General features: G+C 40.9%; 1 protein-coding gene across 1 annotated transcript in view; it reads right to left on the reverse strand.

Moving 5' to 3' along the window:
* Positions 1-16,328, reverse strand: part of INPP4B (inositol polyphosphate-4-phosphatase type II B) — a 521,268-nt gene that overhangs the window by 98,550 nt on the left and 406,390 nt on the right. Inside the window, 1 exon segment of the mRNA XM_043513204.1 lies at positions 4,072-4,284. Within this exon segment, the coding sequence (XP_043369139.1) occupies positions 4,072-4,284 (213 nt within the window).

Here is a 16,328-nt window from a genome sequence, read left to right on the forward strand (position 1 = left end):
TTCAATTACCCGAAAGGGGATTCCAAAGAGGATGGATCTAGACTGTTCTCACTGGTACCAGATGACAGAACGAAGAATAATGGTCTCAAGTTGCAGTGGGGGAGGTTTAGGTTGGATATTAGGAAAAGCTTTTTCACTAGGAGCGTGGTAAAGCACTGGAATGAGTTACCTAGGGAGGTGCTGGAATCTCCTTTCTTTGAGGTTTTTAAAGTCAGGCTTGAGAAAGCCCTGGTTGGGATGATTTAGTTGGGGATTGGTCCTGCTTTGAGCAGGGGATTGGACTAGATGACCTCCCAAGGTCCCTTCCAACACTGATAACATATGATTCTATGAAATCTTAAACGATGTCCAATTAATCATAGATTGTATAACAGATAGTGGGAAAGTTTACCTAATACTGTAAAATAATCCTGATTTATGCATAAGTTTCTAAATTTAGAGATATGCAGAACATGAAGTAGATTTGTGATAAGTGAAGTATAGTACATGTGTTTAGTACTAGTACTGCATGTATTATATAGCATCCATTACATGTACATGAAAGTGGTGGCAGCTAAAAAGGAACACAAACGCTTCACTGAGAGATGTGATTTCAAAGAGAAATCAATGACACATTTGAATATGAGTTACATATAGGTTAATCAGTCAGTGTAATCAGCTATTAGTGCTTGTAACATAAAATCTGCTAATGTGATAAATCTGCTGTCATTATGATATAATGAGGTTTTATATTAATTATGAAAATGTGCATGTATATATTTATATTTATATATATATATATTTTTTACAAAACACACACCTACACTTTATTATTATAATAGCCCAGAGCCAGCACCCTGTACCCCCTCCTGAACACCCAACACTGGCCCAGCCTGGAGCCCCCTCCTGCATCCAAACTCCCTCCCAGAGCTTGCACCCTTCACCCCCTCCTGCACCCCAACCCCCTGCCCCAGGCTCAGCCCGGAGCTCCCTTCCACACATCAAATCCCTCAGCCCCATCCCAGAGCCCGCACCCCCTCCCGAACCCCAACCTCCTGCCCCAGCCCGGTAAAAGTCAGTGAGAGTGAGGGAGAGCCAGCAACAGAGAAAGGGGGGGGGGATGGAGTGAGAGGGGTAGGGTAGATCCTGGGTTGAACTTAAATTCAAAAAGTGATCTTGTGTGTAAAAGGGTTGGAGACCACTGGGAAATAGGCTATTGCGGGTGGGAGAATATTTCACACAGGAATTACAGTATATTCAAATATTGCACAACAGTATTAGCATACTAGTTAAAATACTATCAAAAATAAAATGATTATATACAAAATACTGTTTACTTTCCACTGTCAACATTCAATTGCATAATTTTTGGTATACTAATTTCTTTTATAAATATTTTGATATGTAATCTTCTAGAAGTGCAGTTTTAACTGGGAAAAAAGTCAGCTTGTTCTAGTCATTGTATTTTTTTTATTATTACTACACAAATAGCATTGTAACACCAACCATGTTAACTAGTCAGTCAGAAATGTAGAGCAGAAACACCTCCAAGTGTCAGTCTGCCCACCCACTCTTGCATTATGCATGACATGACATTTTTTTCCCTCCCTGGAAGGAGGTTCTGGGATAGCAGAAGCAGCTGGCAAGCAGAGAAGGAAGTAACTATCCAGAGGCAATCTGTTAACTATCAGGTTAAATATTTTTCAAGTAGTAATGCTTTGGTACTACCTAAGCATAGTGCTTATAATTACACCAGTATAAATAGCTCAATCAATACTGCTCTCAACCGTCTGGCATTAATGTTTGTATTTGACATCCAGACAGAAAGGTGTATTATAGCACTGCTGCTCAGGGCCCTGATCCTGCAACAGGATCAGCATAGCAAGATCCCTGCTTCACTACAGAACCCCAATGGATCCACCAATTTGGATACAGTTGCAGAAATAGGACCTGCATTAAGTTGATTAGAAATGTATGCTCAAAAAGGCAAAGAAAAACCTCTTACCAGATATAAATAATCAACAAAGAACAGAAATACAAAAAGCTATTTTTCAAAGGGGTTTAGTTTGTACATTAACTTTTAGCCTAATGGGCGTATGCGTCTGAAGGAATATAGCAGTTTCATAAGTTACTAGAAATCTGCATTTGCATTCTTTTTAAATATAATTTTTTTGTATGATACACAAATTAGTCAAGAGTAATAATAATTCAGTTGCTCAGATATCCTTGCCCACTCAAAGTGAAGAACAGAATATCAAAATAGAAAGTTGGAAGTTACTCCTTAAAAAGAAATTTTTTTTGCCTTTTTTTAAAGTTGGGCCTAGAACTCATGATACCAGATGCTTGTAAAAATAAATTACCAGTATTGTAAAAAAAATTAAAAAATTAAGCAATTATTTAAAGTAGCAAGACCTGGGTCAATTTAAGAATTTTGTATGACATCATTATTTTAGATTTCAGACAAACTAAACTTAGAATCCCAGCTGCAAGAAGCTTCTGGTTGCTTTGATATAGTGAAAGAAAAGCAGAATGTATCTTCACTAACACAAAGCTGAAGAATACTGCACATGGCATACAGAGTCACAGAAAGCACAATATTCCTTTGAGGTTTAATTGTTTTCTAATTTCCAAACAAATATTCAAAGAAATGTTATTGCATAACTAAATTGCAGATTAGACTAAGCATTTTTTTTTACACTTTCCAAGCACTTGCTCAGAGGTTTCTATTTCCACCATGTTGACAAGAGTTCAGTAATTAAAACTAAGATAATATATGCCATCAGCTTTCCATTAAAACAGAGAATGGAAAGCTAATGAGAGGATAATTTAGGCCCTGATCTCACAAAACACTTAAGCACGTGCTTAACTTTAAGAATGCAAGAAATCCTGTTTACCTTAATGGGAATACTTACATATTTCAAATTAATCATGTGCTTCAGTGCTTCCCTGGGCTGGAGATTTAGACAACTGTTAGGAGACTGTAACTCATGTTATAAAGAAATAAAATACAGCTTCAACAAGCAAATAAAACCAAGGTAGCATCTATGTTACTTCAAATATATTAAAATGAACGAAGATTCAACTTGTACAAAATTATTAATCTTTTCAATGTCGTCAACACTCATGATTTTATCGCAAGTCTTGCAATATTATTTGTTCTCCTTAAAGCTCCAGCTCCCAGAGTCGTTATTACATGAAAATTTCAGCTTTCATTTAAAATAAAAAGCACATTTTTTGTCTTTTCTTTATCTGAAAAATATTCTTCTTTCCATATTCATGGTATAAGCAGAACTTTAGTTCAGGTGTGAAGATACTGTAGCTCACACAAGCAAAGATTAATTATTAATTATTGAAAGCAAAGATTAATATGTTGGAGTACTTGCATCCATGATACCACAGCAATGAACCAAAGAAACTGATGAGAAATAGAATGGAGATGTGGGAGGAATGTGTTGAGGGAGAAGATCAATCATAAAAGCATCCACTGAAATAACGGATTCATAAAATCTCAGCTGTATAAATTGTACAAATCATTGAAAGATCTGCTAAGAATGTTGATGTTTAAAAACCATGTTTGAGTCTTTTATGGCAGTTCAGATATCCTCTAAGAACAGACTCGGAGAAAACAGTTCCCCTTCACTGATAGTTAGTTTATGCATTTTTAAACTATTTATGTTCACTCTTGGAAAAAATTGCACTTTGATTTCATATTCCTTTTTAGTCCTCTTTATATCTACTTAAATGACAAAAAGGATTGAGGTAAACACACAGCATGGCTTTTTCCCATCTGGTCATGAAGATGTTCGCGTCCAACACTGCTATATGCACAAACTAAGCAGTCACACACAAGCAAATTATTCATCAGAAAATTCTTTCAAGTTACTTTTGTCAGACTTCATTAGAAAAGTATTCTTGGCATTCAAATGAATCAAAAAAATTGAATCTATGCATCTGTAAAATAAAGTTGTATTTAAAGTTTTTAAATTCTCTTTTTCTAATAAGAGGAGACATGGAGATTAAGACTTGTGTTTGTCTACACTTAGCTGTGGATTTTTTGATAGAGTTTCAAGCAAGAACTTTGAGGCTACTTACCCACTCTTCTTCATCATATTCTGAATGATGAGGTATAGAGTTCTGCCGTTTGATCTGAGATGGATGGTTCTGACCCTGTGGATCACCACACTCTTCCACACTGATTCTGGGCACAGTTGGCTTCTTGAGGACACAACCTGGACGGGCTGTGTATAGCGCTAAAAGGGCACTTCTGACCAGCTGATCCTTGAAGGCATGCACAAATAACTCTGTCTAGAAAGAAATTAATGGGTGGTTAGACCTAAGTGAGTAATGGTATAATGTATATGTAATTATTAAAATATGTATTTTTGTTTAGGTAGAGTGAAAGTTAATTGCTAAACAGTCCGAGACACAGAAAGGAACTTATGCCAAACATTGGGGAACAATGTCAGGTTCTGGAACATTGCCAGTCTCTGAAATGCCACTCTTCTAAAAGTTAATGCAAAGGTACAGTATCTGTTATAAAGACCATCTGTCTACACAGTCCTGTTTTATTGTAGTTCCAAATCCTCTCTGTAGAGACAGGTTTCTGTGGGGATAACTGTTTGAACAGTATCAATCTGCTGCTCTTTTTAAGTATGACCCAACAAATGTCAAAAGAAAATATGATTAATTTCAGAATTTTCTTTCAAAAAAAGAAAAATAAATAAATAAATTCAAATAGAGTATAGCACAAGGAAGGCAATGCTTACAAGTGGGATTGAAGTACATGCACAAAACATGAGCTTAGATAAGTGCTGGAATAAGTCATAGGCATAGGCACTACAGGCTCATGCCTAGGGACCCAGCTTTTGGAGTTAGTTGTGCGATGGTGTCAGAATCTCAGCTTTCTTTAAAAAAAAAAAAGTTTAGCCCTTATGGTTGCAAAGACAAGTTTGAAAATGTGACTCAAGCATAACCAATGACGTGACACATGCAGAGAAACCAGAACAATAGCTTTAGAATTACATAACATCCATTCACCTAAGTGGGGTATTAACTCAAATCCACAGCTCTGAAAGTCTTTCCCAATACTATCCCAGCAGAAGACTCTGAGATGCAGGAGGATATGAGAGCAACAGGCCTGGCTACTCACCCAAGCAGATATACTCCAGTTGCTGGCAGTACTGAGAGGCCTGCTGTCTACCTTTTTGGGGAAAAGAGGGATTTTGACGCTCCTGAGGAAAAGGAGCCCTTGATGTCATTCCTAGAGTGATAACTGTGACTCAGAGGCCTATTTGTTGTTGACTACTCTGTGACAGCAGCTCGTCAGGCCTGACATACTCACTACATCCAACACACTGTCATCATAATCTGTATCTAAAAGGTGTCATGTAAAATATCATTGGAAAACTAACAACTCACTGGTTATTAATATTCTTGCATGATGTAGGTAGAGGGTGTGTACAAAGAGTTACAAATATGTGCTAGAATTATGTTCTTAAAATGTGTTTGGCAAGTAGTGTAAAACTCCATTCTGCCCTAAACAAAGGAATGCTCATTTGCTTGTCTGGCAGAGACAATGAAGGTCTGTTTACATACAAGATAAACAAATTGGTGCTGGTGGTGGGGGAGACAGTATGGTGTCTATACCCCAACAACAGAGAGAAACCATTTGGGCTATAAAGTCCGAGGTCTGAACCTCAAATGATAAGTAACTGAATCGACTGATTGTATACAATATTATTGTATAGCAAATGTGTATTGAATAAGGTCCTTTCTGTAAGCTAATGACCCATTGGTGATTAATATCATTGTAAAATCTATGTATTAACACTATATGAGGAAATACGGACAGTGGATGATATTATGCTTTAAAGTCTGTGACAAACACAGGGAGAAACAGGTTTTCCTCAGACAGAAAGGAAGGGACCTATCAACCTGTCTCCAATGAAATTAAACAAGGTGTGATCAAAAGCAATGGAAACCCCATTTACATATGAATCAGCAGGGGGATAGGAAATCCACAAGAAGAACAACATGAGATCATCCTGAGTCTGAGGATAAAACAGTGAATTTGGGAAGCTAATATAAGGAGAGAAAAGAAGCCATTTTGGCATCCAACACTGGACAGACACAAGAGGTCAGAGCTCTTGCAAGCTGAGAAAGATGGGTCTGTCATCTCAGTGGGTTGAATTCTCTGGGAACAAAAGATTGGTAAGAAATTTTTTAAGTCTTAGCCATTACAAAGCATATTTTTACTTTTGTTTGTAACCTTTCTAACTTTATTTCTTTTACTTGGTATCACTTAACCTATGTACTTTTGTTAATAAGCTTGTTTTATTTTTACAATAAACCAACTTAGTGCTGAGCTTGAAGGGAAGGGTGTGTTTACCCCAGTTAAGTTAATAAGCTGTAAAGGAGCAAACAAACCTTATTATTTCTCTGAAATGTTCCAGAAGAGGGCTGGACACTTGAGGGCAGATGGATTTCAGGAAATTCAGGACTGGGAGGTGTTGGAGTCACCCCTGCATATAGTAACTGTTGATAGTGAATGGGGGGGGCTGTTGTTTTGTAAGCAGACTGCTGGGGTCTGAGCAGAGCACTGCACAGCACACAGTCACTCAGGATACTTTATGCTTGCCTGCTGGCTGTTGGTATCCAGGCTGTGAGCCACAGCAGCAGAGCAGTTAAGACACCCAGGGTTACAGGGCAGGTGGTGACACAACCCCTTACTTGTTCTGGATTGCACCCCAGAGCATGACAGTAATGCTGCCCCATCCTGCTGCCACTGAATATGGGACGTGAGTAAGCCTCCCCACCACCATGTCAGAAGAGGTGGGGGGGATGAAGCTTCAGTGAGGAAGCAAGGCCCAAGGAGTGCAGCTATGGGGTGCCTTACGTTATGGTACTGCTTGGGCTCTGGTTTGCCTTAAATCTAGCCCTGAAATATATTATCCTGTTAAGCTTTCTGTTAGGAATATCATGGAAGGCCATAATTTTCTACAAACTATGCCAATATGTAGCAATGAAATACATCTCTGACTCGCACAATTTATACAGAACCATCCAGTTTCCGTTCAATTCTTGCTCAGCTAAAGCTCCAATTGTCTTAGGTTGGAGTAATGTCAAACAGGGTTTGAATCAGAAATGAATAACAGAAATAATGAATTAATAATGGACTTCAGCATTTGGCCCAAAGCTTCTATAGCCACTGCATGGAATTTCATGGTGCAAATATAGGGGGTAGATCTTCTATTCCCCCACTCCATTCATGGAGGAGTTTTCTGCACATGGGCCTCTTCCCTTCCATGCAGAGGAGTGACTCAGCTATTTTTCAGCACTGTCTTCCCACCACCTGAACATACTGAAACATTCTCTGCATGGTTCATGAGCTATGCTGGGAGAGGGGGTGGAGATAGAGCAGACCAGGGGTAGTAAAACAACTCTTTTCCTCTCTGGTACCCCAGCCTTTTGTAGAAAAGATGATACATCTAACACAAGGGTGGGCAAACTTCTTGGCCTGAGGGCTGCATTTGGTTATGGAAATTGTATGGTAGGCCATGAATACTCACTGGGGAATGGGGTTTCTATGGGGTGTAGCTGGGGGGGGGCTCTACAGGGGCAGTACCAGGGACTCCTAGGGGCCCTGCTGGCAGTGACACTTAGGTAGCCATATCAGCCACGGGCGAAGGCACCCTATCTAGGATGGGTTCAGCCCCTGGGCGGTTTCAAGGCTTTTGAGGGTGGGGCCATAGGACACTGGGAAGGGATTGAGCATACTGGCACGGGGCCGGAGGGGGGGGGGCTGCCACCTAGGGGCAGGGTTCTGATCCCGGAAACAGCACGGTGAAGTAATGCCTGTGCAGTGTGGCTCTGCATGCCGGAAGATGGTGCTCATCAAGGGAATTGTGAGTCAGGGGCTGGCGAGCACCAGGCAGATGGAGCAGAGCAAGCCTCCGACCCCACTCACTGTGGGAGCTCGAGGGCCGGATAAAAGTGTCTGATGGGCTGGAAGTGGCCCACGGGCTGTAGTTTGCTCACCCCGATCTACCTTTTCCATATAGGAGCCTATATCATCTTTTTCCTTGAAATATCAAGATCTACTAGGGCCAGAGCCAGTGCAGTGGCACAAAGCCTTTTCACACAGATGGGCTTGGCCTCCCGTGGATCCTGAGAGATGGGCCAATTTGAGGGAGGGCCTCCGTACTTTTCCATGAGAAGCAGAGTCATGCAGGGAAAAGCATCCCTGTCCAAAGCCACCTCATGATTTATAACACCCAAGGTGTTGATCTGGCTCCTCAAAATACTCTGTAAATAACGTTAACAAGAAGTATCTTGTTTTACCATTGTTTCCCAGTAAATAACCTTCCCACTGAAAACAGTGGTGTGTGCTGCAGGTTACGTTATCCATGGTAAGTTCCTCCTTAATACATATGACCTTTACTGTCTATTGGAATGCTGTAAACTGTCACTTTCAAAGTCATCCTCGGGTCACAACCAGGTAGCTGGCCCCGATGATTAAAGGCTTGTTAGCTATGAGAACTGTACATATAGCATGGAGGAGGGTAATTAAATGGTCCATACCTTTCTCTTTCATTGCTATGGGAGATCATGACTATATAAAAGCAGCATGACTATTAATCTCCGGTATGGTGTTTTTTCTCAAGTGTGATATGTACATCTCACAAGGAGATGGGCTCCAAGGAAGCTAATATAAAATAGCATTGAACCTGCTCTACTGTACTTTTAAGAAGCAGCTGTGACCCTCATATTCAAAAACCATTAACATACAGACACACAGAGGGCAGCTTACACCAAGTTCCCCTTGTGACAGTGTGCAGAGATCCCATGGAGCTAGGCTTTGCTGAAAGGAGGACGTGAAACCCCCGTACATCTCAATTCCTAACCCATCCTCAGTGTAACCAAAATACAACAGATTCTTGTGCCTGGGACCCACAGGATTTGCTCCTTATCATTGCTCCTTGTCTCATCCTAGGTTTGTCTCACCATGTTCTAGAACTTTGCAGTAACTCAAATAGCCTCCAGCAACTCTCTCTTCCCTCCAGAAAAGTATGTTCCATTCCAGTGAAGTCCATTCCAAGTCTCCATATTCAAGTGAGAAATAAATATGTTAATTTAGAACAATGTCAGGCCTCTTAAAATACAGTACAACATAATTCAGCTAATTGGCTGACCACAGCATATAAAAATGTTTACGTAATAGGTGTTACACGGGCATATTATATGTAAGGTAGAAGAGAAGGTTATCTGATCCACTGACATATGTCCAGTAAAATCTGACTTATGGGATTCTCAAACTTTTCAATGGATATATGAATTTTTTGTTATAAAAGAATCCTCAACTATGTTGCCCATAATATGAAACTTTTTTTATCTGAATGAGTTGAGGAAAAGTAATTTCAGTAATTCAGGGCTTCGAATAAGCAGGATATTTTTCAATGCAACTGAGACGTCACATGGATCAGGACCTCAATTATTAGATGTTTTGTTTTTGGATAATCTAAGTTTGGAAAAATGAAGTTTGACTAAACTTCATATATATAGATAAAACCCAAGACCTGTTTGCCAAATACAATGCAGATGGTTTAAATCACGATCACTGCTAATTGCAAAATTTCTCTGGTGCTGTAAGCTGTTCCTGTGTTCTTACTTATGGCCTGATTGAAAGCATATTGAAGTCATTGGAAAGACTCTTACTTGACATGTCTACATCACAAACTTTGGTCGACGCAAGTTACATTGGCAAAAAGCTGTTGCAATTAGTATATCACTCGTGAGTGTTCATACTGGGCTCCATTTGTAAGCATTGCTTGTACTCACCAGGAGCATTTGTACTGATGCACAGTGCAATACACCATGGATAGGTAACCCAGTGTGCAACCAGCTACAGTCCAGAACACTGTTTTTTGAGATGTTTTGGCAATGCATGGTGGGGTCAAAATGAGTCATGCAGGGGTGACTGGAAGCAAGGGGTCAACTTTTCAGTGTACAACTGTCTCCATCCTATAATGTCATCTATATCCCATAATTATCGCACCTTTTTCAAAATCCCACAAACCTGCACAGCCCTCCTCACTGTTTGCCATCTCTGACAGAAGCATGGAGCCTGCACAGCTCTCCACTATTGCCATAAGCATTGCAAGCACAGGATGCATGATCCTCTGTTATTTGCAGATCAGCAAGAACTGAATCAGTGGGGAACATGATGATTTTTTGGAGGACAGTTTGCTGTGGGTCATCGTGAGAACCAGTTGAAGGTTCTGTCAGTTCAAAGTTCAGTCAGTTCAAGTTGTTAGTGGTGTTCATGGAGCTGGAGCGTGTGAAGTGCCACTTCTGGGCCAGAGAAACAAGTACTGACTAGTAAGATCATATCGTAATGCAGACTTGGGATGATGAGCAGAACTTTCAGATGTACAAGGCCCCATTCTGTGTGCTGAGCTTGACCCAACCCTCCAGCACAGGGATACCAAAATGAGAGCTGTATTGACAGTGAAGAAGCAATTGTCGATTGCACTACGGAAACTTGCAATACCAGATTGCTTCCCGTCAGTGGGAAATCACTTTAGAGTTGGACCATGGGAACTGGTGTCATGCAAGTGTGCAGGACTATTAATCGCCTCCCGTTAGGCAGGACTGTAACTCTTGGCAGTGTGCAGAACATAATGGATGGATTTGCCGCAATGGGATTCCTGAACTGCAGTGGAGCAATAGGCGGCACACATATCCCTATTTTGCCACCAGATCACGTTGCCCCAGAGTACCTAAACTGAAAGGCTACTTTTCTATCATTATGCAAGCATTGGTGGATCACCGGGACTGTTTCACTGACATCAACGTGGGCCTGGTCAGGGAAAGCGCACATGACACTCGCATCTTAAGGATGCAGGATTTTTCAGAAAGCTGCAACCAGGGACTTTCTTTCCTGACTAGCAGATTACCATCGGGAATGTTGAAATGCCAATAGTGAACCTGGGAGACTCAGTCTACCCCTTGCTCATGAAACCATACACTGGCCACCTTGATAGCTCCACGGATATTCAGCTACCGGCTCAGCAGGTGAATGTGGTTTTGGTAGATTGAAGGGACACTGGTGGTGTTTACTCACAAGATTGGATCTCAGTGAGAAAAATATCCCAATGATTACAGTTGCCTGCTGTGTCCTGCATAATATCTGTGAAATATATCCAGATGCATCTCCCTCTCCTTTTCCTGATGGGACTTTCTCCTCTTCACTCTTTCCTTCTCCAGGCTATCTGCAATGATCACCGTCCAGGCCCTGTTCTCACAGTCTGATGCAGCACTGACTTGCAGGGTCTCATTGAAAATGTCATCCTGAGTCCTCTTCCTTCTCTTCTCTTACCTGGCTCAGGCGTTCCACAGGTCTGGAGGGGGAATCCCTCAGGGCTGCCATAGCAGCAGCTGCAGATAAAACACACAGAGATGTCATCATCAGGACAGTCACAATGGAAAGTGAAACTTAAGATTCAGAACTCCCCACCCTTGCTCCCCTAAAGTTTTAAACAAGACCAGCTCATTGGCACTTCTGTTTGGAAGTGCCTGTGCATGGTACCACTCACAGCACCAGCCATGCTAAGTATGGCCCACCAAGGTGAGGGAAATGAGGAAGGAATTGCTCATTTGCATGTAACTATGAGTATATGGCAATGGCACTGGATACTGGCATCATTTTCCACAGATGGTGGTGATTTTAGCTGATATATCACTCCTGAGGGTAACAAAGGCACAAAGAGCACAGCTGCTGCTGGTGTCCTGAAGCCGCCCGGACCCCTATGCTCCTAGCCTGCGTACTGCAATGGTGCCTGCCAAAGTTGTTGCTAACTAGTGTGGGAAAGCGTCCTACCACCATCCCTAGAAACCTCCAGGAGAGGACTGCAGAGTACCTCCATGAAAGTTTCATTGATATCTCTGAGAAGGATTCAAGGGACATCCCTGTGTACACAAACTAAGTGCTCTTCATGCCCTCCCACCCCGCTGCCTTACTCTACAGTGGAATAAAAAGTAGATAACTCTACCTCTCTTTGTTATACTACCTCTTCTAGTACCAGTAATTAATGAAAGGCAATCACTGTGTCCTGCTAAGTTGGGGGACCCACCACTCTATAGGAAATACATTTACACACTTACCCAAGGACCCGTTCCCCAGCATCAGGCTTGTCGGTGCTCGACTGCCAGGACTGACTGGACTGTGGTGGTCTCACATAGGTCCTGGCCCATGGCATAGCTGGAATCCACCAGTCGCATGTCTCCCATCCTTCTTGTCCTTGGTGTTTATGACAGGGGCCTGTGGTTTGGGCTTCTTGCTGATATTGATAGTGGTCTGCAGGGTGGTGGTGGGGTCTCTGCCCAGTATGGCATGCAGCTCTTTGTAAAAGTGGTGGGTCTGCAGCTTGGCACTGGATTGACTGTTGATTTCTCTGGTCTTCTGGTATGTCTGCTGCAGTTACTTTGCTTTCACCATGGCAGTGCTGCTGGTCCCTATCATACTCCTTCTTCTGTATCCACTGTGTACTCTGCTTGCAGATATCTGCATTGCTGTGACCGGTCCATAGTCGTGCTTGCACAGCCTCTCTTCCCACAGGCCCATGAGAGCCAATATCTCTTTTCCACTCCAAGTCGGAGCGCATCTGAATTGTGTAGCTGGCATGGCCATTGCACACAACAATGGAGAGCTGCCAGGTGTACTTTCCAATCAGGAAAAGGGTTTTACAGCTATTTGCTGACAGCAGAGGACTGCAGAGATTCAGGACTCCTGGGTTCAATTCCAGGTTCTGGAGGGGTGTGTGGTCTACTCTCATGGTTTTATCATAAACTTGAAATATTTGGTATTTTTCTTAAAGCCCCTGCTGCTGGCATTAGGAACTTTTGAACCCTCATAGTTACAGAGAAAAAACATAAAGCAAATGCATCCTAAAGGCTCAGAATCCAGAAGATAAATAAAAAGAACCCCAAATCTATTGTTAATTATTTATTAATACTATTATTATTATTATTTAAAAACTCAAGATTTGTATGCCAATCATGATTTTTCAGGTGTAACTCATGGTTGTGGGATTTTTTGTTTTTGTTTGCTTAGTTGGTTTTTTTTAACATTTGGGGTTGGCCAATACTGCTTCTGGCATTTGAGTCAGGCCAATTCCTCCTTCTCTTCCTTGCTGCCTGGCCTCCAGCAGGGGAGGGTATGAGAACACAGGAGAGCGAAATTGTCCCTGTTCTTAGTGACTGCATCTGGTACAAATGCAGAGAAAGTCCCACTCAGCCCTGGAGCCACGGCATGGAGGTGTTCAGTCCGATAGAATCTTAGGAAAATTACTGTTGCCAAAAGTATAACAAAGTTTTACTGAGCATGCGTAAACTGAGATTATTTAGAGCTTCTAACCTGGGAAAATTTGGGCAGCATTTGACAGGGATGATGAATAGTACATCCCTGACACAGGGCAACCCACCCACGCCAAATTTAAGGACCCTGCCTGTAGCATTGAGGTTCTAGAAACTTCTCTACTAAACTGCTATAATAATTTTTAACACAGTCACAACAATGTATTTTTCCCAAATCTCCATCTCTGAATGGCTGAATCATTTTCGCTGAGGCTTTCTTAAAAATTCAGCCTGAGGCAGACCCCTGGCACGGAAAATTTCAGCCCAGTTAAAACTTGGAAAGTTATGAGTAACTGAAAAACAGGATCTTGTAATGGAAAGTGTTGAACAACCTTAATTATAGGCAGCACTCTGCCTATACTATATATTTGGCTACCTATCCAGAAATCTATAGTCCAGCAGACAGAGCACTGGATTAGCACTTCCCCTGGCCTGCTGGGTGACCTTGTGCAAGTCACTTTACCTTTCTGTGCCTCAGTTTCCCAATTGGGAAATTATATCTCCTTGTATAGTGCTTTGAGGTCTACTGTTGAAAAGTATACATAGGATCTAGGCATTATTATTAAATAGTTAATAAGGTGTAAATGTTTTTACAAAAAATAAACTGAAGAAACAAACTGGCATGGAAATGAGATGAGAGGTTCCATTTTTCCTCATACAGACTCAAAAACTCCATTGGATAACTACAGGAATGGTCCAATCAGAACATTTTCTTATGTGCAACTAAATTCACAGAACATCACTATTTATAATTTGTGCTAATCCCTGCAAGACCAGTATGCACAAAGAAATGCAAACTTGCAAATGCTTTTAGTACCAGACTAATGAATAATTTTGAGGCAAAAAGAGAAAGAAAAAAAGGCATAGCTGGAATACATTCAGCAAGCTCCAAGCAAGCTGCAAATGCTGATACATTTGTGGACAGACAAGGGCTTCTTTAATTAACACAAATGTTAATGAATGAATGCAAATAAAAAAAATCAAAGAATCATTGCAGCAAATTGTGAATGATGTATGAATGGTAAAACCCTTCCCAATGCACAGAGAGAAAAACAAACAGCACTCTGCAATCACTGTTGTGATGGGCTTTTTGCTGTAATTTTTGCGCGAGATGCAAAGCTCTCTATGCCTAAACAAAACCCAAATAAAAAGATTTACTGCATTTATTGCAATATTTCCACCATAATATTTTCCTTTTTCTCTGTCTCAGATACACTTATTTTTAGCTTTCTGCTAGCGAACATCTTTTAAAGCAGCATTTCTATATACACAGACTCACCCAAGGTTGAAAGTGGACAGGGTCCTGCAGGGTTGTAATCCCAGCCCACCCAGAATGACCTCTGAGGTGGGCTTGGCTGGTGGTAAAAGGGGTTATGACACAACTGAGTCTGAAACAGAGTTCTCTGACTGCTAAAAAGGGAGCATAGTGTCAACCTTCCTCATCACAGGCTATTTTTACATTTTATGATCTTTCGAGACATGATGCTAATAGAAATAATGTCATATATGGGATGTATGGAGGTACATGCACTGGGAATGGGTTTCAGGTTAGAAATAAGTGTATGGATTTCTTTTAGTTTGTCTTCCAATTTTAATTTTTAGGCATAGTAATATCACTATTTGCCACTCGAGGATCAGCACCACACCCACTCCTAACTCCATGTCTATCTCCAGCTAGCTTTAAGCAGGCTGATCAGTTGTTAAATTAGACAGTATCAGTACTGGATATCCACTCTGCTTCTGCTGCCTTGTATTAAAGCCAATTTTTATGCCACCCTCAAATGAAGCACTAATATTACATATTTTAATTAATGGCCCAAGCAGTGAACTTTTGTTATAAATAAGCAATCCCATTATTGGGCAGATCCCTGAACTCTGACCTATTCAAAAGAATTTCAAATTAGAAATAATTTAAATAATTTATGTAAAATGTATTAAAATATGTATTTGGTACACATGAAATTAAGGGACTAGTAGCATTTGCTAGAATAAAGAAAAGTACAGATTCATTATAAATGTTTCACCATGAAACTCTGTCAATGCACCTCAAAACATGACAAGAAACATTCTCTTAGTTCTTAGTCGCAGTGTTGCCAACTGTATGGAAAGTTGCTAGGATGCTATAGGTTTCAGAGTAGCAGCCGTGTTAGTCTGTATTCGCAAAAAGAAAAGGAGTACTTGTGGCACCTTAGTCTCTAAGGTGCCACAAGTACTCCTTTTCTTTTAGGATGCTATAGTGACACTTGGGTTAGAGTATTAGCTTTTCAGTTCTGGGAACCTGAGTTCATATGTTAACTAGTGGTTTAATCCTAGTCCTTAAAGTCCATATTAGTACACACAACTAAACCACCACCTAATCTATCTTTTATGAAGTTTCTAAAATATCTTGGGTGTGACCCAAGAACCCCATAGTGCCAACAGGAACGGAGGTCAAGCAATATCTTGATTGTGGTACGTACATTATGGTTCATCAAAGAACGTCATATGAGGTCTTAATGGAAAACCAGGGGTCACAATGGTCATCAATATCTTTGTGAAAGGTATGTATAGGGATTATGTAAGCAGTCATGTATATATACTGACATTATTTTTTAAAGTCTGTATCAAGATATTAGTCACTAGCGGAGGTGAGAAATGGGTTTTCTTCCAGACAGGAGATAAGAAATGTACAGCTCTCTGTTGGAATGTAAATTAAGCATTGTATGCACAGTGGATGCCCATTTACATATGAAGTCAGATGTTAAAGATGTCACATCAACAAGAAAGCAGTACACAAAAAAACCAAGCCACAGGTGGTTATCTGTCCCTGAGGACAGTCTGTGAACTTTGGAGATATATGTAGGCAGGGAAACAGACACTCCTTCATCCTGCACCTACGAAATGAATGGACAGCCTGCTTACTTTCATCAGAAGGGAATCTCAGCCAACCTTGGCTG

Source organism: Dermochelys coriacea, chromosome 4 (genome assembly GCF_009764565.3).
Source record: "Dermochelys coriacea isolate rDerCor1 chromosome 4, rDerCor1.pri.v4, whole genome shotgun sequence".
Lineage (NCBI taxonomy): Eukaryota > Metazoa > Chordata > Testudines > Dermochelyidae > Dermochelys > Dermochelys coriacea.